Consider the following 24,091-nt stretch of genomic DNA (forward strand, 5'->3'; position numbering starts at 1 on the left):
GAGAAGTCATTATATACAAAAGAATGGAACGATGTTTCCTTAGGAAACGATCGTAAAGAATAGAAGCATTCTATTCTAGTTAAAAGAAAGCTAAAAAAGCTACAACTAACTAAATCTAACTAAATATTAGAAACATTCTAATATTTACAAAAGTTTACATATAGATTACCATTAACTAATAATAGACGATTGTCTATTATAGTAATACCCTCTCTTAATGGTGAATCTATCTACAACACGAAGTTGTCCTCTAAATTTGACAAACTTATCAGGAACAAGAGGCTTGGTGAGAATGTCTGCAGTCTGATCTGTGGTAGGAACATACTACAAATCTATTGTCCCGTTTTCAACTAGTTGTCATATGTGGTAACAGTGAACATCCACATGCTTGGTTCGTTCATGGAAGACAGGATTTCGGGCTAACTTGATAATGCCTTCATTATCAACAAACAGAGTAGTCGGTACTACTGGTGACATCTACATATCCCCAAGCATCTGACAAAGCCAAATAGCTTCACATCTTGCCTTAACAGTCCCTCTGTATTCGGCCTCTGTAGAGAGAGAAACTGTCTGCTGCTTCTTACAAGCCCATGTGAATACATCAGATCCCAAATTGAACACATATCCAGAAGTTGACTTTTTATCATCAACAGAGTTTGCCCAATCTGAATCTGTGAACCCATTGAGTCTAGGATGAGAACTTCAACAGTAAAGAAGTCCATACTATTAAGTGTCCTTCACATAACGAAGAACACAATTTGTTGTCATCCAATGATCAACCTTAAGAGCTGTCATAAAGTGTGAGATGTAGCTAACTCCAAAGCTAATGTCAGACTTAGTAGCAGAGAGGTAGATGAGACTGCCTACTAGTTGCCTGTATGTAGTATCATCAACGGGAAGAGAATCAGACTTTGTGGATAACTTGAGACCTTTCTCCATAGGTGTAGATGCAAGCTTGCAATCCTGCATACGAAATTTGTCTAACAGAGCCCTAACATATTTGGATTGAGAGACAAATATACCAAAAGATTGTTGCCAAACCTCAACACCTAGACAATAATGCATGAGCCCAAGGTAAAGCAGCACATGCAAACAACATGCAACAAACACGCAAGTACATGCAACCCTCAAAAAGTGGAGACCCAAAAAATTTGAAAGGTGATCCAAAAGAGAGCTCGAAAAACCTAGAAAGAATGTGTTGTCGGTTTCTTGATCAACTAGCTCAAAAATTAAGGCACAAAAATCAAGGCATGCAAAAAAATTGGCCAACCTTGTTGAGCTCTCGAAAAAACCACCAAGAATCTGGAATCATAAAAAAAAAATTAGAGGTCAAAAACTAGGGTTTCGAGGAAAAAAATAGGTCAGCATCCATGGAGGTCGAATATGCAGAACAAATGACGAATCTGGACAGAAATGGGTCATAGAACTGAATCAGAAGTCGACAGATTCAAATCTCTCAAAATGGAAACCCTAGTCGGATTATAGAGAGAGTTGGAAGCAAATATGCATGTAAATAATTTTGAAAATGAAAGGCAAATAATTTCAACCATATTTTTGAAAAAAATTAGAATATTGGCTTTGATACCATATTACGAAGTAATTGGTAAAATATTTGCTTGTTATTAACAAAGACCGAGAGGTCATTATATACAAAAGAATGGAACGATGTTTCCTTAGGAAACAATCATAAAGAATAGAAACATTCTATTCTAGCTGAAAGAAAGCTAAAAAAGCTATAGCTAACTAAATAGTAGAAACATTCTAATATTTACAATAGTTTATGATCCTTTGGGTTGGGGGCCCTACTTGTTGGGGTCAAATTGGGCTACAATGGAGACAATCCAGTTGCTTCTTGTACGCATCATCAAGTGTGACTAGTATACCCTCCTCATTATCATTTTGGTCGAGTTTAGGGCTCATCATTTCAATCTTGGGGTCATTTTCAAGCTTGTTTGGTTTCTCCATCTTCAGTGCTTTTAGACTTAGCTAATGGGCAACACGTATATTCCTACTTTCTTATAGTTCTTTTGAGGAGGTTGTCATTTCAGAATCCACTAGTTGGACGCGTTACTGATATGCGCAGGCTTCAACTCTTCTAAGGACAGTGGCGATCGACATTAACTGTCTCTCTCCCTTCTAGTACTCTTTTGACGCCCCTGCTCATCTCCTCCCCTCACGGTAGGAGTTGAACAAACACATCGGGTTGGAAATGTACAGATAGTACATTACCACCACCACATGGGTCACCCTCAGGGGACGTTCACCCAAAGATGGCCTTCGATGTAGCACAATTTTTGGTTATTCAAGATGGAGTCATGATTTGTACTTCATATCTTTCTCGACATTGGACTCATGCTCTCCACATCACCTTAGTTCCTTTAAAGTGGGTTCTCATAGGTTCCATATCCAAATTGATCACCAGATTGGCAAGAGAACCAGGTATGTCAGCTTTGCGACATGGGGGACGCAAAGGTGGAGCAGATATACACTTTATTTTTTGGTTGTACTATTTATTATGAGATCAAGAGGAGGTTTTATTGTCTCTTCACAGTTGTGAATCTCTCTCTTCCTTCTTTGAGTACACCAACCAGTGGTGTCTTGCATTTTATCTACAAGAGAACACAAAACTTCAGGACCACACCTTACAGATTTAGTCATTGATCAGCTTATTACCTCTTTTCTAGTCACACATTCTCCCCCCTCCTCTTCTAGCTGCTACTCCCACCTCTTGTTTTTCTTTGCTTTATTTTCCTCGGACATCATTTGGTGGTCCTATTGCTGGTTGGTTTCTTTCGTTGTACTTGGCAGTCCCCTAGGCTCTCTTTGTTGTCTCTTGTTGGACATTAATAATCTTATCTTATCCTGATTAATTTTTATTAAGTAATTTGTATTATTTTATCACAATACTTTTTTAGTGTTTAGACAAATGAACAAGTTGTCACTCAAATCCTATCACATGGTTTTGATAACAATATCATATAAATATATATATGGTTAATGATCACCACTTGGATTATTATTAGAAATTGATTGTTGTTGTTGGCAATTACCAAATCCCAACTATTCCCAACTATGTTAATAATCTATGTAATTGACTTCTATGTCTTTTTAGACATGGACGAAGGCAGCAATGTGGGCCTTTCTGCTTAGGAATCTGCTGAAATATTGGTGCCAATAGCATTGTGAATGCTAATGCTTGTTTATTATTAATGATGGTTTGATTTACTTGATGTGATATTGTTACATCTGGTTCATCCCATGCAAGAGCCAATGATATTCCTTAATGCATACCGATTAATCTTATTTCCTCTGTGTTTGAACTTTGATCACACACTTGTTGTTCAATCTCCAAATGGTTTGATTCTTAATGAATTGATAACAAAATTAGATTATATCATATAATAATTCTTAAAGCTTATGATATATGGAGATGTCCATGGAAATTTCTTATCTATTATTATTTAATTATTTATTTTTATATTAAATTATTATTATTATTTGAATATTAACTTTTCTTTCATTATGAACATTGGTTAATATAATTTCTTTTTATTATTATATAATTTTGTTATCATATATTATATTATTACATTAATAACATATTATTATATTAAAGATTTAGCAAAAACAAAATGGCTCTAAATTTGTTCACTTGCAAGGGCAGTTGATTGCATAGGCAGCATAAATTTTTCAGCTTAACCAAGTATGTGCAATATGGGTATTCTATGATCAGCACAGGGAATGGGTATTCTTTAATTGAGTTTTAATAGGCAAATATCCTTGTTCCAAAGGCTGCCCTTTGGTATTTTTTAACTGGCAACCAGATTTTAATCCTGTCAAACTAAAATCATTTAAGGTAGATAGGTTGATTTTGCTTCTTGATCATCCACTAGAATTGCTTAACAAAGAAACTATAAGGAAAATAGGCAATACAATAGCAGAATATATTGGTTTTCTAGATGAGGGATATCCTGTAGCAAATACCGTTATAATTGTAAATATGGATATCAGTATCTATCAATCAGGCCCATAGAATTAAGAATTAGAGAATTCACCTTTATCATTAAATCGGCACTTTATGATGGGATTTAAATTGGTACTTTATGATGGGATTCTCAAGCTATCAGAGGAAGAGGGGGAATGTAAGCAACCAAACCCACACAGCAGTAACATGAACCAATCAAACTTAATTTATGGTTAGGAGTGATGACAAATCGGGATTACCTCAGCAATTAACTCACCCTCAACATGGCAAAATAACAATGCAATGACATGAATACTCAAAGGAAACTCAGAAGTTGCAGATGTTTTCAAACACAACTAATCAAATATTTAGTTACCACGAATTTCATTCCACAATGGACCTTGGCAACAATATAAGGAAATGTCTTATACTGGTCTGAACTATAGTCTGGGTGTTTTACATAAGCAATTGTAAGATAAAATAACAATGGCACCTGGCAATTGCCGTGGGTGTCCTGCTTCCTCACGTGACCAGAGTTTGGGTTGTTCCTTGCTGGCCAGTCCAATTAATCAAGCTCGTGAACCCTGTAAGTGAGACCACTGTTCTCCTGCGGTTAATGCCAATGCCACTCGGTCTGCAGTCCCAGTTCTACTACCCGCAGTCTATCAGACTTGATACCACTGTTATGGCTGTGATGTGGTTGTCCTCCTAAATGAACCTGGCCGGTGGTGCATGTTCAACGAAGTCTCTTATTTCCGTGGGATATTGGGCAGCTGAGTTAGTTGCCGGCACACCTTGTGACTGCTGTGAACTCCTGCAATCTACTACACCTTCCACCAACATCCGACAACCTGCTACGGACTTTTCATACCCGATGTATGGTATGTTACCCACTGTATGGGGTATACAATCGCTCCTACCGAGCACCCTTCCTTCCCTTCGATTGATATAACCAGTCTCCCGCTGCATTAATGACAGATATCAGTATATCAAACACCATGCTACTGTCAGTCTCCTACATTGATGCCCACACGGCTGTGAATCCCTTGCTGCTATACTGTTCACATCTGGGTTTGTAATGAGAATTGATTCATGCCAACTCCCATTAGTTTCAGAATATACAACTGTTACTTCTTCCTATTAACTTACTTCTTGGTAGCGGATTCCACGTAACAGTGACGCCTCCTAATGCACTCCACTTCTAAAGATGAATAAAGTCTCTGATGAGAGGCTGGGGCTACGTCCAACTCCTCACACTGCCTTAAGGGGTTTCGTCCTCAAAGCAACCATCACATTTAAGCAACCTTTCATTTGCATAATATTATATTTCATGGTGTCAATCCCAATGAAGCTCCTTGCTTTTATAACCTTGATATGAGGGGAAATACAAACAACTAGGCAATGTGGGATAAAAGCCATTTTCGTCTTTTAGTCACTTAAGTTACTTTTGTCATAAAATGACTTTAATTCATAAACTAACTTTATAAAATAAAGTGACTTAACTATAGAAAGCTCCCCAATTTAAATATCTCCGCAACGAAACCAAATAGAATCTTGTCATTGGCTGGCATCCTCAAGATTAATATCATTAGCCTATCCGGATGGAAAGATAGACCAACAAGGCATCAGAAAGCCTAGTGCGGAGAAGGGGACATTATAGGGAAGAGGAAGTGCCTCAATCAGGGCACTCTCTCCATAATGAGAAGGTTGAAATTAGACTGAATGAGCATTGAAGTGGGTTCAGTGTTGTCGAAAAGGCACATAATTTGACACCAAATGAAGAGGAGGTAGAGGAAGGAGAGATTGTGGGGTCTCAAAATAATGAAGGTAACAAGGAAATCATGGAATTGGAATCGGAAGTAAAAAATAAGGATAATGGGAATAGCATAAGCCCAAGGGCAAAAGTATTGGAGAAGGTAGAAAAGAAAGATGATAATGTAATGACTAAGGGTTTGGAGGTGAATCCTATAACAGTCTCTATGGAGCAAAATTCTTAAGGAAACTTCAGCTTGTAGGCAAAGGATTGTAGATCTGGATAGTGAGGAGTTATTGAGGAAGGAGAGGCAGAAGATCTCATGAGTAGGTGATGGGATAGGTGTTCAGGAGCAAGAAATCAATATTAATGAATATAAGGAGTCCTTGGAAAATATTCTCCACCAAGCGGCACGGGAATTGAGTAATATTGAAAGTGGGAGGGTACAATCTGATTGGGCATTCATCTTTAATGAGAAGCAGCAAGAGGCGAGATGCAGAGGAGGTTCTTATATTAGAAAAGAGAAGCAGCATTGGAAATTAATAATTTGGAAAAGGAAGAGATGGAGGAATTGGAGGATTTCATACCACTAGATCTAATATCAGAGGGAAATCAGAGCAAGAGTCAAGAAATGCTCAGAAGGGTTGTTTATGCTCTTATTGTTGAGGAGGCAATAGTGAATGAAGAGTAAACAATAACTACTGCAGTAGTGAAGGTAGAATGCTAGGCCTTGTTCATTATGGAAAGGATAAAGATGGGGCGGATTGTGCCATGGCCAATAAAAGGGGAGGTAGGAAATCCCTGAGTGACCTTAGGAAAGCAGATAAGATAGTTTGGTCTTTGCTAAGAATGGGGAATATAGCACAAAGGAAGGCTGCAATGTTCTTTACAAAGAAGAAGCAGATAAGGAAAACCAAGATATCAGTGAAATGGTGTTGGGGCAAGGAATGTTTGCCTAAAGAAGGAATGTTTGCATTGGTAGCATTAAAAAAAAGGATCATCACTGCTGAATGGTTTTGGAAGATGGCCTATCAAGGTCCTTTGAGGTGTGCCCTTTGTAAAAAGTAAGAGGAAACAATAAATATTTAAAACTGCTCCACCAGCTGATGCGATGGACCTCTTTCCTAACAATTGTTGGCGTTGGCTTTCAAATAAACTAAACTGCAAAACTGCTCTACCAGCTGATGTGATGGACCTCTTTCCTAGTTGGCCGACATATAGAAGAAAAAAATATACAGTAACTTATGGCTTATAGCTCCCTCAATTCTAATATGGGAAATATGGAAGGAGAGAAATAGAAGAATATTCAAAGACAAGAAAATAGGTTGCGTTCAACTGAGTAATAAAATAGAAGCAACTATAGTGGAAGTAGCTAATAACAGAAATCAGTTGAGCAAGACAGGGAAAGTACTTACCCAATGGGATGACAAGATGAGGAACATATGGCAGGGTCTCAAGATACCACCCTTCATGGTAATGCCAAATACCAGTTGGATTAGATGAGAAAGGAATGTAGATGGAAGACCCTAGCAGAGGGGTGGTTTAAGTTGAACTTTGATTGTGCCTCAAGAGGCAACCTGGGGGTGGCAGGTATTGGTAGTTGTGTTCAGAACTGTAGGGGTGAGCAAATTGCGGAACTGGCAGCTTAATGGTCTACTTACACAAATTGTAGAGCTATTGAAATTTCTAAAACATGTCACTATCAATCAAACATATGTTGATAATTGTAGCTCATAAAGGTAAGTTAGAAGTAGGGTTCAAGTAGGACTCTACTTTGAGGAAGTAAACTTCAAGTAGGACTCTACTTTATGGAAGTAGACTTCAAGTAGGACTCTACTTTTCCCAACAGCAATATAAAAGGAAGCTAAGGGTTTAATAGAAAATAATCTTTCTCAAGAAGGACATTGAGAGAGAGAGAAAACCAAAGAAGAGATTTCTGATTTTCAGCAGGGCAGAATGAAGAAAGTTTACAACAGTTAACAGCAAAGGAGAAGGTAGCAATACCAAGTATATTCCACGTTTGCTGTTTTGTTTGTAACTTGTTTCAGGACCATTTTCCCATGTACTGGGATCTCTTGTAAGTTCTGAAGTTATTTTGAATGATGAACTGATTGAAGAGCATATGAACTGTGTATGAATGTGTTTTGATTTTCTAAGTTTTCCGCTGCTTTATTTCATTAATTAAATCTAGTAGCGTAAATCTAGATCTGTTAATTAAATCTAGTAGCGTAAATCTAGATCTATTAATTAAATCTAGTAGCGTAAATCTAGATCTGATCTATTTACCTAGATACTAGTGTTACAAGATTCAAGAAGAGTTGGCAGATTAACGGATTTCCGGATGATTGATTGATAAACAGAGGAACAAATGTGTTCCTTATAAAGAATTACAAGGACAAACAACGTAGACTGAAGACGGAATTAGAAACAAAACTAGAGACAGGATAGGAAACATTCCTATCTGGACTGAAGAAAAAAGAGACAGGATAGGAAACATTCCTGTCTAGACTGAAAGACGGACTACAGACAAGTAGTTGACTATTATAGAAAGTATAAGATATTATCTTAATACCCTCCCTTAATGGTCAACGTACGGATGTCGGAACATTCTGTGATAATTGAGACCCTCCTTGGATCTACAGAATGTTGAAACCAAGAAGCTTTGCCAGAAGAGTGCTATGACTCAAAATAGGTTGCATTTACAAAACTTCGTTTTTGTGAAAAAAAGGGTAAAACCCAGAATCTCACACAACCTTGCGTATTACAGACAACTTGAAATGATTTTTGAGGAGAAAATCAACAAACCCAGAATCTCACGCAACCTTGCGTATTACAAACAACTTGAAATGATTTTTGAGGAGAAAATCAACAAACCCAAGAAAAACAGAAACAGATTCAGAAGGCGAAAAATGCAGCTTCGCCTTGATCAGGAAGCTCAACAACTTGTGCTGTTGGCTGGGAAGCATTTTGCCTTGCTTGGGCAGCCAAACGTTTCCGGCACTCGAACTTCATATGGCCGAACTTGTGACAGTAATTACACTGCACATTTTGCTTCGTAGAGCTATCCAGGGATTGAGCAGAAGGTTGATGCTGGAAAGGCTGAGAAGACTAATGGTTGCCAATGTTCTGTTGAAAGGATTTTGCAGCAAATGCCTGCTCTGAGGAGGCTGTAGAAGCACTACTGCCAAACTATTGTTTCCAACGATCCTGCTGCAGAAGTTTGGTGCATAATTCTGGAAACTTCAGATCAACATTAGTTGACGTAATGTTGAGTGTTTCTATGAAGTGCTCATAGGATGATGGTAGACTTTTCAGAGTGATGACTACCATATCCTCTTCCTCCATTTTCCGACCAATAGCTTCGAGCTGATCAGGGATGTCCTTAATCTTTGTCAGATGCTCTTGTAAGGACATACGTTCATCCATCATAATGGAGAACAACTGATTCTTTAGAAAGAATGCCCGACTTTTGTCAGATGTTTCATGCAGCTCCTTCAGATATTTCCAGATTTCTGCAGCTGACTTGCCTGAAGGAATCTGTGGTAGCTGATCATCGATAACAGAGAGCTTAAGAAGCATAACAGCCTCTCGATTGCGATCATCAAACTTGTCCTGTTCTGCTTGGTCAAAGGTCGGACGAGTCTTTGTGCCTAGAACAAGCTCATCCAAACGACAATATTCGAAGATGGTTAACATGCACTGCTTCCAATGATTATAATTGTGGCCATTGAATCGTAGACTGCCCTCCAACATCAGATTAGTCAAAAATGCCATTTGCACGAAGTTCGAGGCAATGTTGAGGCTGACCCAGAAAAAAAATGACAAGTGCCCAGAAGAGTAGACAGAAAACCCAGAAGGAATCTGCAGTCGCAATGTAAATCTGCCGGCTCAAAAATCGAGGCACGAAAAATGAGGTACCCAGAAAATTCTGACGAAGACCCAAATGAGGTCTCGAAAAACCCACCAAGAATTTCCAAACAAAAAAAATTTCCGACCCCAAAAATTAGGGTTTCGAAAAAAAAACGGCTCTGGCTGAAAAATGCTTGAAAAATCTTCAGATTTCTTGATAAAAATGGTCGAATCTGCTTCCCAGAGCACGATGACAGACTGAGACGGGACTAAAAAAGTCGTGTTTGACCTTACAAAAACAGTGGCAGATTTATGAAATAGCAGAGCTCTGATACCATGTTACAAGATTCAAGAAGAGTTGGCAGATTAACGGATTTCCGGATGATTGATTGATAAACAGAGGAACAAATGTATTCCTTATAAAGAATTACAAGGACGTTGTTTCTAAAAGAAACAACGTAGACTGAAGACGGAATTAGAAACAAAACTAGAGACAGGATAGGAAACATTCCTATCTGGACTGAAGAAAAAAGAGACAGAATAGGAAACATTCCTATCTAGACTGAAAGACGGACTACAGACAAGTAGTTGACTATTATAGAAAGTATAAGATATTATCTTAATAACTAGATTTAAGAAATTAATAACATAAAGGGATCGCAACAGAGTAGTGGACAGATTAGCCAACTTTGGAGCTAATGGCAAAAAGCAGGGAACTGGATGACTTTACTCGTGGTTCTCATTTAAGGAAAGTAATATGATAGGATTAATAGCAATGAGCATCGTGCTCATAAGAATAGGAGTTGTAATAAGGCACTAGCCTTCGCAGATATTACAATGTAAATAGAGTCATTTTGGATTATAATCTGTATATTATTAAAAAGTCATCCCTCATTATAGGAAGGATTAATCAAAGAACACATCTCGTATAGGAGCAACATCATGCCTTTACCATTTTTAAGTCACTACGCATTTTCAGATCCTCATTCAACATTAACGAAGGGAATTCACGTGGTAGGAGGTGAGTATGACAGAAAAGTCTGTGAGTATGGAAGATAATCTAGGAGTTGTAAATCTAGTGTAGGAGTTGTAATTTCCATTATTACATTGGTCATTCAGACATTAATAGTTATCATTATCAATTTAGCTTACACGTATTGTGGCTATTATGATAGTCTTTCTTAAACTCGTGGTCATTCAGACATTAATAGTTATCATTATCAATTTAGCTTACATGTATTGTGGCTATTATGATAGTGTTTCTTAAACTCGTTTAATATTCCATCCCGACATTGTAGTTGTATAGTAGCCATGGATACACCAATTTGAATGAAACCAAGAAAGATAGAATGCCCTTCTAGGGGGAGATAACCAATATCAAGCTTGGGAAGATGATGAAGGTTAAGCATAGCCTAATTCCCAGGGCAGTGTTGAGGGTAGTAGGGAAGGAGTTTTCCATGCTGGAAGATAAGTCAAACAACAACACAGATGTAGTAGTGATGTTTGTTGCTACCAATCTGCATGCTGATAAAGAAGAGCTTGTTCAAGAAGCATCTTTGGGTAGAACTGGGCATTGTGCTGGAGAATATTGACAGTAATATATCTACATTCCAAAACAGAGCGACCATGGTCTAGGAGACCAGGTTGTTCTTGTTTACCCAATTCTGGAAATTCAGGATTACCCTGCTTTTGCCCGAAGAATGTCCACTATCCCTAAGAAATTGGATGTTCCTCTTAAGCATCATAAAGGTTCACGTCTGCAAGGGGTGGAAACAATTGGAATGGTTTCTGGGGAGGACAGCAGTGCCAATAAAGCCAGTATCCAACTCCAAAGGCAAGAAAATAATGTAGTTAACCGGGACCAAGATGGACCTATAGGCTTTAGATTACGATGATCTTTCATAGGTATTATGAATTTCCTACTATATGGACTTATAGCTTGTTTATATTTGGCTTGAAGACTGGAAAATCATCAATAGAAGACGCTTAGCTTCATGTTTACAAAATCAAGATCCCCTTATAAACATTTCTATGCAGCCAGTACTTTTGTTTTTATAATTTGAAAAGGTATGCATGTAGCTTGGAAATGCAAAGGAAAGTAGGATAGCTTGAGGAAGCATACCACTGAAGCTTAGAAGGTAAATAGGCCTTGGTAGTTGATGTTTTATGTTTGATCTGTTCAAGATGGAACATTATGGTGAAAACTTATCGGCTATTCGTAGTTGCTTATTGGTTGGTTTTATCCTTACTTGTAGGACTTGATTCTTTATATATTTACATATATATACTTTAAATCATATGTATCTATACATATAGATATAGATATAGATATATATGTATTTGTTTATATATGTGCTAAGTTACCATATTCGTCCCTTTCCAGGCAAATTCGAAATTCGATTCACAGGAAAGTCAAAGTCGATCCCGATTTTGTTCACATTTGTTAATTGTCTAATGAATTCATTGCGGATTCCTCATTTCGCACCCTAGACAAATGTTGGAGGATGTACAACGAATTCAGGAGTTGACGAAAGAGCCCGGGAGGAATGCCACCGAATTTGGGCAAACAACATAAAACGTTGACTTTTTAATGTTTTAAAAAGGCATTTGCTAATTTATAATTAGTTCATCTCTAAAACAACGCCAACCCTAAAACAACGGTCGCACTTCCTCATTTAAGGACAAATTCTCATTACATCGCCTGTATTTGCACTTCCTCATTACGCCCGTTTGTGTTTACAATTGTTTGTGTTTGGAGCTTTGCAGTTGTTTGTGTTTACATTTTACAATTGTTTGTGTTCTTCACTTCACTAAGTTCACTCATTCGCCTTCATTCCAAACTCGGAGGCACCGATTACTCTTGAGTCTTGAGGCTGAGGAAGCAGTTTGTGTGTGATAGCATCATGATTCATAGCAAATAACAGAGGCAACAATTTCTTCTGCAACTCTAGAGATAAAAGAAAGGTAGGAAAATTTGCATGCAACTTATTAAAACATCAGAGTTTGATAGTAGATACCATTCTTCGATTCTAATTTCTTTAATCTTACAGCTTGATAGCAATCTAATTTCTTTAATCAAACTGAAAATGAAATTTGAGATCATTCTGAACTTACTGATATATGCTAAGGATCTATTATAGACTATTATAGTTTGACAATTTGTGTACATATTTAGCTTTATTCATTTTTTATTTTTTGTTTTATTTGTTGTGTATTTTTTTGTAGATTCTATCATGGCTGCAAGTGCATCTATTGCCAATAACCCCAAGTTCAAAATCAACAGATGTTCCCCACTTTGGAGACATGAGCAAATGATTCGATCAATGCCATGTGGAGGAGTTTATGTATGGATTTGTAGCCACTACATAGAGGAATTTACTAGCTCTTATAGTAGAGTAAAAGCACATTTGTGCTTTATTCCTCAGAAAGGCATCATATTTTGTACTAGGAAACCAAGAGTAAACGAAGTACTACCTAAAACTTCCCTTCCAAATCACATCGTAAATGGATATATTCAAGAATAGAAGCAAGCAGAGGAAGCTGTTGGGAGGGAAAATTCTTCGCAACCATTGGAAAGTGGTAGGCCTTTAAAGAAAGGAAAAGCATCATCTATGTCTTCAACTAACACTCCTAATGAGCCACCTGCAGAGGGCCATCCATTCTTGCGTCCTCCTCAACAACAAATTGTAAGTAAGAGAGCAGTGGGACCCTTGGAATCATCATTCCAAAATGAAGCTAGAGACATTGTTAATCAAGCCATGGCCAGATGCGTTTATGCAAATGGATTGTCATTTAATGTTGTTCACTCACCATATTGACAATACATGGTGAGGGCAATTAATGAGGCTCCAAATGAGTTCAAGGGCCCTGGATATGAGAAGGTACATACTACTTTATTGGATGATGAGATGGCCCATATAGAGAATGCCATGTTGCCCATCAAGCATTCATGGGTCAAAACAGGCATGACAATAGTATGAGATGGATGGAAAGATGCAAGGAACCGTTCTTTGGTCAATCTTCTTGCACTGTCTACAAGAGGTGCAATGTTTCTAAAAGCAGTGGATTGTGAAGGAGAGGTAAAGGATGGTCCTTTCATTGCAAACATCCTCATCCAAGCTATTGAGCAAGTTGGCCCTCATAATGTTGTTCAAGTAATAACCGACAATGCGAAAAACTATAGGGCTCTCGGCTTATTGGTTGAGGAGCAGTATGAACATATTTTTTGGACACCTTGTGCTGTGCATTCACTCAACCTAATGCTGCAAAAAAATTGGCACTAAAGTTGAGTGGATCAAAAAAATGTATGAAGAAGCACAAGAGATCCAAATGTTTGTCACGAACCACCATATGACGCAAACCATATTCAGACAATTCTTGAAATTGGAGCTCTTGAAGGTAAGTTGAGTTGTTTAAAATTTAAACATGTTTAGAAATCTAGCCACTTTAGTAAACTTTCTATGTTTTCAAATTTTTAATCTATTACTGTTTTGATTTTAAAATAGGTTGTTGAGACCCGCTTTGCCTCCAACACCATTGTTTTGAGGCGCCTTATCAAGGTTAAAGCTACATTGACTAGAATGGTAACTACTGCTAATTGCAGCGTATGGAGGCAATCTAATAGTGACCAGGCAACTGCCATAAGGGGATTGATACTAAATGAATCTTGGTGGGATCATGCTGAGCATCCTGTGAAGATCACTGAGCCTATATTGAGCATGATTCGATACACTGACATGGATAGGCCTTGCTTGGGTGAGGTATATGATGGCATTGACTACATGATTGAGGACATTTGAAATATCATAAATGAGAAAGAGCAAGATCCTAATGAAATGTTCTTCAAGGAGCTACAGGTAATCATGGTAGAGAGATGAAACAAAATGACTACCCCTTTGCATCTACTTGCCTTTGCATTGAGCCCCAGGTTCTATAGCCAATCGGTCCTCAAGGGGAGTACCACTAGAGTTCCCCCATACAGAGATTTTGAAGTTGCTTAAGGGTACAAGGCAGCCCTCCAAAGACTCTTTCCTGAGCACCTACGACTTACAATGAGGTCTACATTTATGAGTTTTGCGAGCACCGATGATTGTGGTCTTAAAACTCTTGAAGACAAGAACAATGTTGATGCCCATAAATGGTGGTACTTCCATGGACAAAGATACCAACACTTACAGCCCATTGCCATAAAAAATTTATCACGGGTAAGTTTTTTAATCTTCAGATTCTAATTTCTAGTTTCTTCTTGGTAAATATTCAAAACTCTAATTTCTAGTTTCTTGTTGGTAAATTTGAAAATCTTGATAGGTTGCTAGTTCATCATCATCTGAGAGGAATTGGAGCACATACTCCTTCATCCACTCAATAAAACACAACCGACTAACTCAAAGAAAGCAGATAACTTGGTGTTTGTGCATTCAAACTTGAGGCTCACAACTCACAGAGAATACATACAAAAAAAAGAGGCAAAACAATGGGATGTTGAACCAAAGGTCGCGGAGTTGGAAGTCCACTTTGATGCACTTGCGATTGAAAATGGTGATCCTAAGATACATAGTAGTGATGGAGCTGATCCTGAGGCTACGGCTGAAACTATGGTTGAGACTACTAATGCTAGTGGCACTAATTGTGCTTCTAATCCGCAACTGCCTAATGATGATAAAATCTTTGATGATACATAATCATACATTGATATTTGATCAAATATGAGTCTATGACTGATTATTGATTACTGATTAGTAATGTTGACATTGTTGTTTTGAAGTTTTTGAATTGAAACATTCATATGGTGGTATATTTTGACATTTTGTCATGTCATTCGAACAAAATCATTAATACATGCGGTGGTTCAATTTGCTAAATTGTTTTAGATTAGCATAGTGGTGTATGAACTCATTTGCTGCAGCATATATATATGTATGTATGCATGTATTAAAGTTTTTGAATTGAAACATTCATATGGTGGTATATTTTGTCATGCCATTTGAACAAAATCATTAATATATGCGGTGGTTCAATTTGCTAAATTGCTTCAGATTAGCATAGTGGCGTATGAACTCTATTTGCTGCAGCATATTTTTACATACATACATATACATATATGTATGTATGTATGTATGTATGTATATTTATTTATTTATTTATTTTAATCTTGTACAGACGAACCCAAAACGAACCCGAACCCAGCTCAAAAAAAAATTGATCAAATTTTGAACCTGAATGTCGAACTCGCATCCAAACCAAAATCCAAACTGGCAACTTAGTGTGTGTGTGTGTATATATATATATAATGGAATTTCATGCTTTGCAATAGCCTCATTTGCATGATCTGTTTTCAAATGTATTTTGGTTTTACAGTTTGTTGATATAGAGCAATTTGGCCCATTGGGTATTATTATTAAGTTATTAACAACGGACAAAATCGCCCTTGGATATTTTAATCAGGTATGGTCCTTTTCATGGGCTTCAATTATTAAATCTTTTCACGGATCTCATTTGCCACCCTGGCTTTCGACCCGCGTCAAACACATCATAACTATTTGTCATTGGCTGTCATTTGATCTTTCTCTCTCTAGGTTCTTTCCTAATGATGTCATGAATTTATTATTCATTTATAACCATCAGTTTGGTTATGGCAGAATAGTTGGCTTTCATGCCTTAAAATCTTTGATTTGATCTGAAATTTGGGGGGATGTAAAGGTAATGATTGTTGTCATGGGAACATGGCTCGCCTTTTAAAGTAGCATTTTCTAAGCTTTTGTACTTGTCTTGTTTACTTTGATCTTGGTATTCAGCCTCCATTTTTCTTCATGGAGACACCCAATAAGCTTGGGAACCAAAACAGAGACATGGCTTTTGATAATGAGGTCACTGTTGATAGAATTTGTCAAGTTCTCACGGTTAAGAATAGGATTATCTAGAGAGCAGTCTTAAAGAGTCTTGGGGATCAATTCATTGATTGTAAGGACCATTTTTGTGCCACCCCCCATATTCATCCAATGTTTATAGCCATCACCATGCATGCTTTCAATAACATGGACAGTATAGCAAGGCTCTGCAGGGAGCTCCTCATCGAAGACATTATGGCTGATCTGGACACAATTGTGATTAATATTATGAATAACCTTACTATCCCTTGGCCAGAAAATTATGGAGTTCTGATTATCCAAAACTGCCCAACTATATCTCAGAAGACATGGAGGGGTTCTAGGCCTGACAATTTGTCATAGAAAGAAACATGAAGTTTTTAGTGACCACCTTTGAGGTAGCTAATCCCATTGAGGAGAATTGGTTGGAGGAGTATCTTGAAGCTGAAGGTGTGACCAAGGGAGTGGCCAATGCTAGCGCTATTGAAGATCTTAGGGAGGCGGTCACATCCAAACTAAGTCAACTGTAGAATCCTTTAGGCAACATCTTTTTGCAGATGCGATAAGTGGCCCACAGTCTTGTTGGTATAAGTGGGGCCTTGTATAGCTTCATTAGACATCAGTGTAAAACAGAGATAGCATACTTTACAGTTATAACTCTTTATTTTAGGTATTTTCCCATAACTGATACTAACGTATTAATACTTCTTGTATGAACTTCAAGGTAAAAGCTTATATGTTATCTGCTGCCTCATTTAAACTTTAGAATTCATAGGTAATGCTCATATTGAAAACTCTGATGATTAGACAAGCTATGGTTTGTTTATCTTTTTGGTTTTCCTCGATGGACATTTCCTTTGCTTTTTATGATGGTTAGTTGTCAATCTGAAGCCTCTCGGAAGGAATACAGGGGCTGCCATTATCAAGGTGGATAACTTTCTAGTTTAAAAGCATTTCAAGGAAATTGTTACAATGTTAGTAATTGATGGTACTTTAGTAAATATTTATATATCAATTTCTTTGTCTGCATTCTCGTATGCATAATATAATCTGTCAGATGTGTATTCGGGACCATTCAATGTATATATCAGTAGTTCTTTTGGACAAGTTAATGTTTAAGTATTCAAAGAGGAAATCATTTTCGACGCGAATGGTTTCTTTTCAAGGTTACACAGATACGTGTACCCAGACCCCTAGAACACGTACCATGGATTGGTACATGTATCGTGTACCAGGTACTTGCCCGGGTACATGCCCTACAACCGGAAATGCCATATCAGCTCACAAATTTTTTACCCTTTGCAAAAGATTAAAAAAATTGCCATGTAGATTAAAATGTCTGAATTTTGTTTCAGTTTTTCATTTGCATATCAGCTTGTTGTTTATCAAGCTTAATTCAATATGTAATCAGTTTGAAACTTTGATAGAACATTGATTAAAAACAAACTTCGTCTTTTTTCCCGATTTTCATTGTTTAAGACAGAATTAGAAGTTTATCATTGTAATATGTCATTATATGATTTAAGATCTTCTTGTTCATATTTAAGGTTTGCCTTCTTTCCTATGCATCTAAAGTCTAAACATTCAGCATATATATTATGACTCATGACTCATATTTTCATATTTTTCTTGCTTTGAAAGCTCAATGTCATGACTCGTGACTCATTTATTCAGATTTTCTATAAATATCAAAATTATATTACAAAATTTGGCCTACACATGTACCATGTTTTGAAACATAGTTGAACCCGTACCCAAAGTACCCAAGTACCCCCATACCCATGCAACATGGGTTCCTTCATACAGGATTTTATCTAATTATTCAGATAGATATGATTTAGCAGATTTTCTGTATGTGATTCAGCAGATTTTCTATGTATGTTTGGTAATCATAATTAGGAACCAGCAAAAGAAAGGTTAAAAGCAGTTAGCGGATATATACTTCTAATCTATGGATCTCATGTTGTAGAAGGATTTGTCTGAAGATATTCGTAGTAGTGAAGCCTCACTCAGAAATGGAGGTGATTTCGGACTATAACAAAGATGAAGCTAGGATCGGAGAACAATGAAAAAATACATTATTATGTTCTAGATCATTAATAGCGAACTTGGATGATGTTCTCTTATTGTAGACTCCTAGCCAGGCATTAGCTACTGACTAATAAAACTAGTATTAAGATACAATTGTCTATTCTTCCAATCATCTTATGGCTAAGGAACCACAACATAGAAGAAAGGCAAGAGGCTAAGCCATCTTAAAATGCCTCGTCATATCATCTCGCCTAGCATTATAATTATCTATTTTCAATTAAATAACTGAGAGATGATTTCTATATGCTATACTCCATGCCAGGCATTAGGTACTGACCAAACGAGTGATAGATCCCTGTCAAATAAGGAAGTATTTGTAAACAGGGATATTAAACTTAGAAACAAAAAATCTGGACATACTGTACTCCGGACTGCATAAGTCTTGGACTAGAGTGGAGGTTTTCTTTACTCCGTTCTTTCCTATCAATGCCCGCACAGAACAGAGATTGTATTTATTAACTTTTTAACATTAATAAAATAATCTTATGGCATCAACTTTTTACCAGTCAAAAAAACATATTATTTTATTAATAATATATTATTGGATAATTTATTTATTTTATTTTATAATTATATCTTATCATTCAATTCGAGTTTGCGTAAGAGATATCACATTGATATTTACTGCAAGAGAGTTGCAAATTAAACTGAGAAGAAGCTAGATACAAGAAAGGGATACAATATTGCACCCCCAAACGAATCAGTAAACAAACTTTATAGTCTTCTGATACATTCATGAAAACAAAGTCTGAAAGGCAACAAATAGTAATCTTAGATTTCATAAATATAAACCACTATAGTCATAAACCAGGCATAAATAGAAGCAACGGAGAATCTTTTAACTACACAAACAATGGCAATGACGAGCACCTGAGCAGTTGAAAGCGTATCGCGGTTGTAAAAATCAGGAAGAGTTGCAATGCGTCCAAGGTATCTCAACAATACGCCGGTTCCATGCAATTCCTCTCTATACCAAATATGCAAGCATGCTTAAGCAAACTATGAATGTTGTATTTCCAAGGGATAATATCGCAAATTCTGTTATCAATATTTTGTAAAAGATATTTGCTATTACTCCTCGCTAAAACCTATCAAACGTGAATTTTGAAATCGAAGAAATCAGTGTAAACTAAACATACCCAGAGAACAATGAGAGTGCAGGAGGTGATCCTATAGGAAGATTGGGATCAGTCTTCAATGGAACACCTACAACTGCTGCTGTGGCGATTATTGAGAAGGGTGGAGTTTCTTGCGCGTGTGCCAAACTCATTTCCATTTGCACTCCTGTGTAAATCCATCAGAGGTCCCATCAATAGCTAAACTTGGTAGAAACAACATAAACGCTGCACTGAAAAAACTAATTGATTTCTTTTAAAACCTTTTGGCAACCAAACCAAAAATATCGCATACACATTACCACTTCGTATATCTATCCATCTAAAATCTTAAAGAACAGTATTACAGAGATTTACAGAAAATTTAAGCCTGTACTATTAGCCCCTCGAATTACACGCAAATAGGTTATCGTTTTAGGTCGGATTATAGGCAATGGTCCACCTTACCTTTCAAACAAAACCACTAGACTCGAGAATTGAAGAAGTGAAGCAGCTTGCCTACTCAAAACGGCTCGGGGTCAAAGCCTACTCAAAACGCTATATCGGCTATTGCATCGGAAGGAATAAGAGAATATGAAGACATTTCTTCTGTATAATTTTTTTTTAAAAAGCTAAAAAGAAATTCTTGATGATCATCTTCAAAATGTCCGAACTAAAGATTTTCGTGTTTGGGTGTCGGAGAAAAAGAATTACCGTGTCTGTGTTTAGCCCCCGAGATTGCAACGACCTGAGCTTATAATAGATTGGGTTCTTCGATTTTACCGGAATTCATTACCAAAGAAGAGCTCCCGAAAAGTAAAACGAGGGTTATCACACTCCTCGGAAGCGGTCCTATGGAGATGCGCTATTGGCTCTTCTGGAATCCAGCTGTAGAATTCGTTCCGAAACAAACGCAGATTTTATGCTTGATGGCCCTATGTCCTGTCCTCGTCATAAGAAAGGTCGAATGTCATAGGCCCTAGAATTTTACTTTGTCATGTCAATCGCTTATTTAGCTTGTCAATTGTGCATGTGGGCAATTGTAATTTTTTTTGGTTTTAAAATGATGCATTCAATTCGAAAAAATAGAAAATAAATGTAAAAATATTTAGTGAACATATAATTTTTCATCAAGTAATGTTTCAAAGTTTGTGAGAGTGACAATATCGCTTGAGGATATCAATAATAATATTCATGTGTCAATAATTTATTAGTGGTAGGAAATAGTTTATTATCTTATGAGAAACAAGGTTGCAAAGCTATTAAGTTCCTGCTTATTTGTAAGAGGTAAAATGATATTCTAAAATAATAGATGAACTTTAAAATGTCAATTTGATTTCATAATGTGATAATTTGAATGTATTTGATTTTTTGTTTAACTTAATGATGTATTATTAAAGGTAATTTAAGTAATTAATAAGTATTAATAAATTTCTGAAAAGTAAATTTAAATTAATCATTTACATAAGTTTGTTATGGTTCTTCACTTTTGAAAATCTGAGAAGCATTTAGAAACTTCTATATTTTTTAGTATATGAAGAAAAATCATGTGAGATAATATTAGTTAAAAGCTCAATAAGGAGATTCAAACTACAATAATTCCAAGGGCTTATTGACGAGAAGACTTTTAATCATGATAGCTTATTGTGTATTGGTAAGTTTATCATTATATGCATTTATGTTAGTTGTATTCATAAATTTTTACTTCGCATTTAACATTTTATTTGCTAATGATTTATACTCGCTTGTTATTATTATTATTAGGGCATGTTTTTTTTGTTTACCTAAGTTATTTCATTTTTTCTTGGTAAGTATTATTCCTCTTTGACTTTCATATAGATGTGCACAAAACTTTGGGATGGTTCTTTGTATTTGGATTTTTGTTCTCTGTTCTGATTTAGATTGGCAGAAATCTCAATGCTGGTCAGAAAATTTCTAAAAACAACAAATGGAATTTGGTAGTTCATAAATCATTTTCAGAGTAATGTTCTCTATATAGACGCATCATTTGTGAGTTCAAAACTATTGGCTACATAGCAACAGTACCAGATTCTAAAAGAATAAGCTCATCTAGCCTATGTCACTCGTCAAGAATGATCAGTACCTATCAAGACTATTGAATGTTCAAATCTATTCAATATTGTTTATTTTTGCATCCCTAGTATGGACTTGATAATTGAAAATAATCCAATCACAGTTGATCATCATTAAGATATTGTTTGTCTTTAAGCAAATTGCAGCCATAGTCAATATCTTAATTTGGGGAAAACAATGATGATTTCTAAGCTGGTACTAAAACTACAAGGTATCATGCATTGTTATTAAGAGATGTGATTAAACATTACTATGGGATGTGACTTTTATGGAAAGACTACTCATTCCAAATACAAGTACTAATAGCATTCAGCATAGTGGGAATAAGGAGGGAAGCAGGAAAATATCATGTTATGTGGTAAGTGTCCAATCAACGGGAGACAACACAGTTAGCAATGAAGAATACTATCAACAAGCAGCAATCAGTAACTCGTACAATTACTAGGAACATCACAAGGGAATAGAGTAGAACAAGCCTGCAGTCAACAAAGGGATCTAAGTTTAAAGAAATAGAAAATAGCATATATAACAACTGAAGAGAATAGTAATAGTGATAAATCAATTCCATTACCAAATTGATAAGAGGGTCATTGCACATTCAAAGAGACAAACCTAGAAACAACAATAATCATCTTTAATTCACTCTAGTAGAAATTGCAATTGTAATGATTTCATCTATCAAGATTAATTTAGCATTATAATCGAACTACTTTATCAATGAACATTAATTTTATCATTGAACATTATAAATTTGACTTGGTATCGAAGTTTGTCTAATCCAAGAATTCAAAATAGTGAATTATAACAATTCAATGGAATTAATTTATCAGACATCTTTCTTTCTCTTATATGAAACTTAAGATAGATCGTCTAAACATTTGCATTCATTAGCAACTTGGTAATATGAACCATTATAATATTTAAAGGCTTCGCAATGTCAAACATCTAAATTACAAGATCTATATTTTTTTATTACTATTGATATAAATACAACCATTTTTAGTTAAATACTAACATATTATACGTGTGGATAGGTGTGCGTATAAACAATATTGCAATTGAGCAAGCAGCAAAAAGATAGTGTAGGCAGCAAGCAACTTTTCATAAGTAGACTCAATTACTTTTTACAATTATACATGTTTACCTTAATGTCAAAAAACATGATCTATTTGTTATTGTATAGTTATGCGCACCATTTCACATATTCTTCTTTTGGTCCTCAAAGTGAACATATTGATAATGCCAATGGGAATGATACAGAGCAGAAATATTATATAATAAAGTAACAAATTTTAGATTGCATATTTGGCAGAAAATGATAGTTTTGCATAAAAAATAAGGGCAACACTGTTAACAAGCAGACATTTGTATATATAATAAATACATATTGATATTAAAGGTAGATAAGAAGTACAAGTTTCTATAGCACTATAAACAAAAGATTTATGATTATGTGTTTTAGTGTTTATATATTTACATTTGGCACAATGTAAGGATGATTGATGTTAAGATTTATTTAACTTTAGTTTAATATCTAAGCTAAGCTACTGGTAGAGAAGTTTGATTGTGCTAGTAACTCATGTACAACTTTTTTAATTTTGTTTACTGCTTTCATGTGACTATTCAGAAGACTCCATCGTTGTGATATGTGCTTGAGTTCAACTATTCTTCTTTAGCCTGCAGAATTGCCATATAATTAGTGTTAGAAAACTTTGACTGAGATATTAGAGTTAGGAAACTTTGACTAAGATATTCACTGTTATTGAAGCAGTTCTATTTTGAAATGCTTGTTTCATTCGATTGTTTCACATACCTTTTCACCTGACTGAGTTGTCTACAATAGACTAACATAGACAATTGCATTTGATTGAGTAAGTGTAAAACAACCTTCAATAGATAGTTGTCTAAGTGTGAAGACAACCTTGGATTTGTTCTGCATGTAATCTTCATACTTGAGGTTGTAGATTGCTAGGATTAATTTGCCAATCATTGAGTCATTAATGGAGCAGTAGATTTTTTTTTTTTTTCCTATAATAAGCATTGTTTAAGTGTAACTTCTTGACATAAATGATGTTCTGGTTACACCCGGTACAGTGAGTTGTTTCATTGTCAGGAAGTCTGTGTCCTTCAAATATGTGTTGACAATTTGGACAAAAGGCACTAAATGGAACAGAGAATGGATTTGCAACTTTCAATACACCATTTACCTGTTACACAGTACACTCTATAAGTAGTAGTTGTAGCAGAATCTATGAGCTTTTTATGTTTGAAAAGTGCACATATATTGCCTCTGTAATTTTTTGCATTATTTCATGTAACATCTCTAGGGTAATTTTATCATTGAGCTTGCAGATGAATGTTGATTGGCCTGTGTGGAGTG

General features: G+C 36.0%; 1 protein-coding gene across 2 annotated transcripts in view; it reads right to left on the reverse strand.

Annotated features, from left to right (window-relative positions):
• LOC149571320 (glutamate--tRNA ligase, cytoplasmic-like) overlaps window positions 1-20,509 on the reverse strand; it is a 73,813-nt gene extending 53,304 nt beyond the window's left edge. The window contains exons 1-3 of one of the 2 annotated variants that reach the window (XM_089812874.1): window positions 20,332-20,509; window positions 19,663-19,807; window positions 19,394-19,490 (exon numbers count right to left, since the gene is read on the reverse strand). In XM_089812874.1, coding sequence (XP_089669000.1) covers window positions 19,394-19,490; window positions 19,663-19,799 — 234 coding nt within the window. In that variant the 5' untranslated portion in view covers window positions 19,800-19,807; window positions 20,332-20,509. Of the gene's footprint in view, window positions 1-19,393; window positions 19,491-19,662; window positions 19,808-20,085 lie in introns of both variants that reach the window. The other variant, XM_089812875.1, reaches the window with a different exon arrangement.
• Between the last annotated feature and the right edge of the window lie 3,582 nt (window positions 20,510-24,091).

The sequence above is a fragment of the Cupressus sempervirens genome, chromosome 2 (assembly GCF_028749045.1).
Source record: "Cupressus sempervirens isolate cs-2001-9-10 chromosome 2, ASM2874904v1, whole genome shotgun sequence".
NCBI lineage: Eukaryota > Viridiplantae > Streptophyta > Pinopsida > Cupressales > Cupressaceae > Cupressus > Cupressus sempervirens.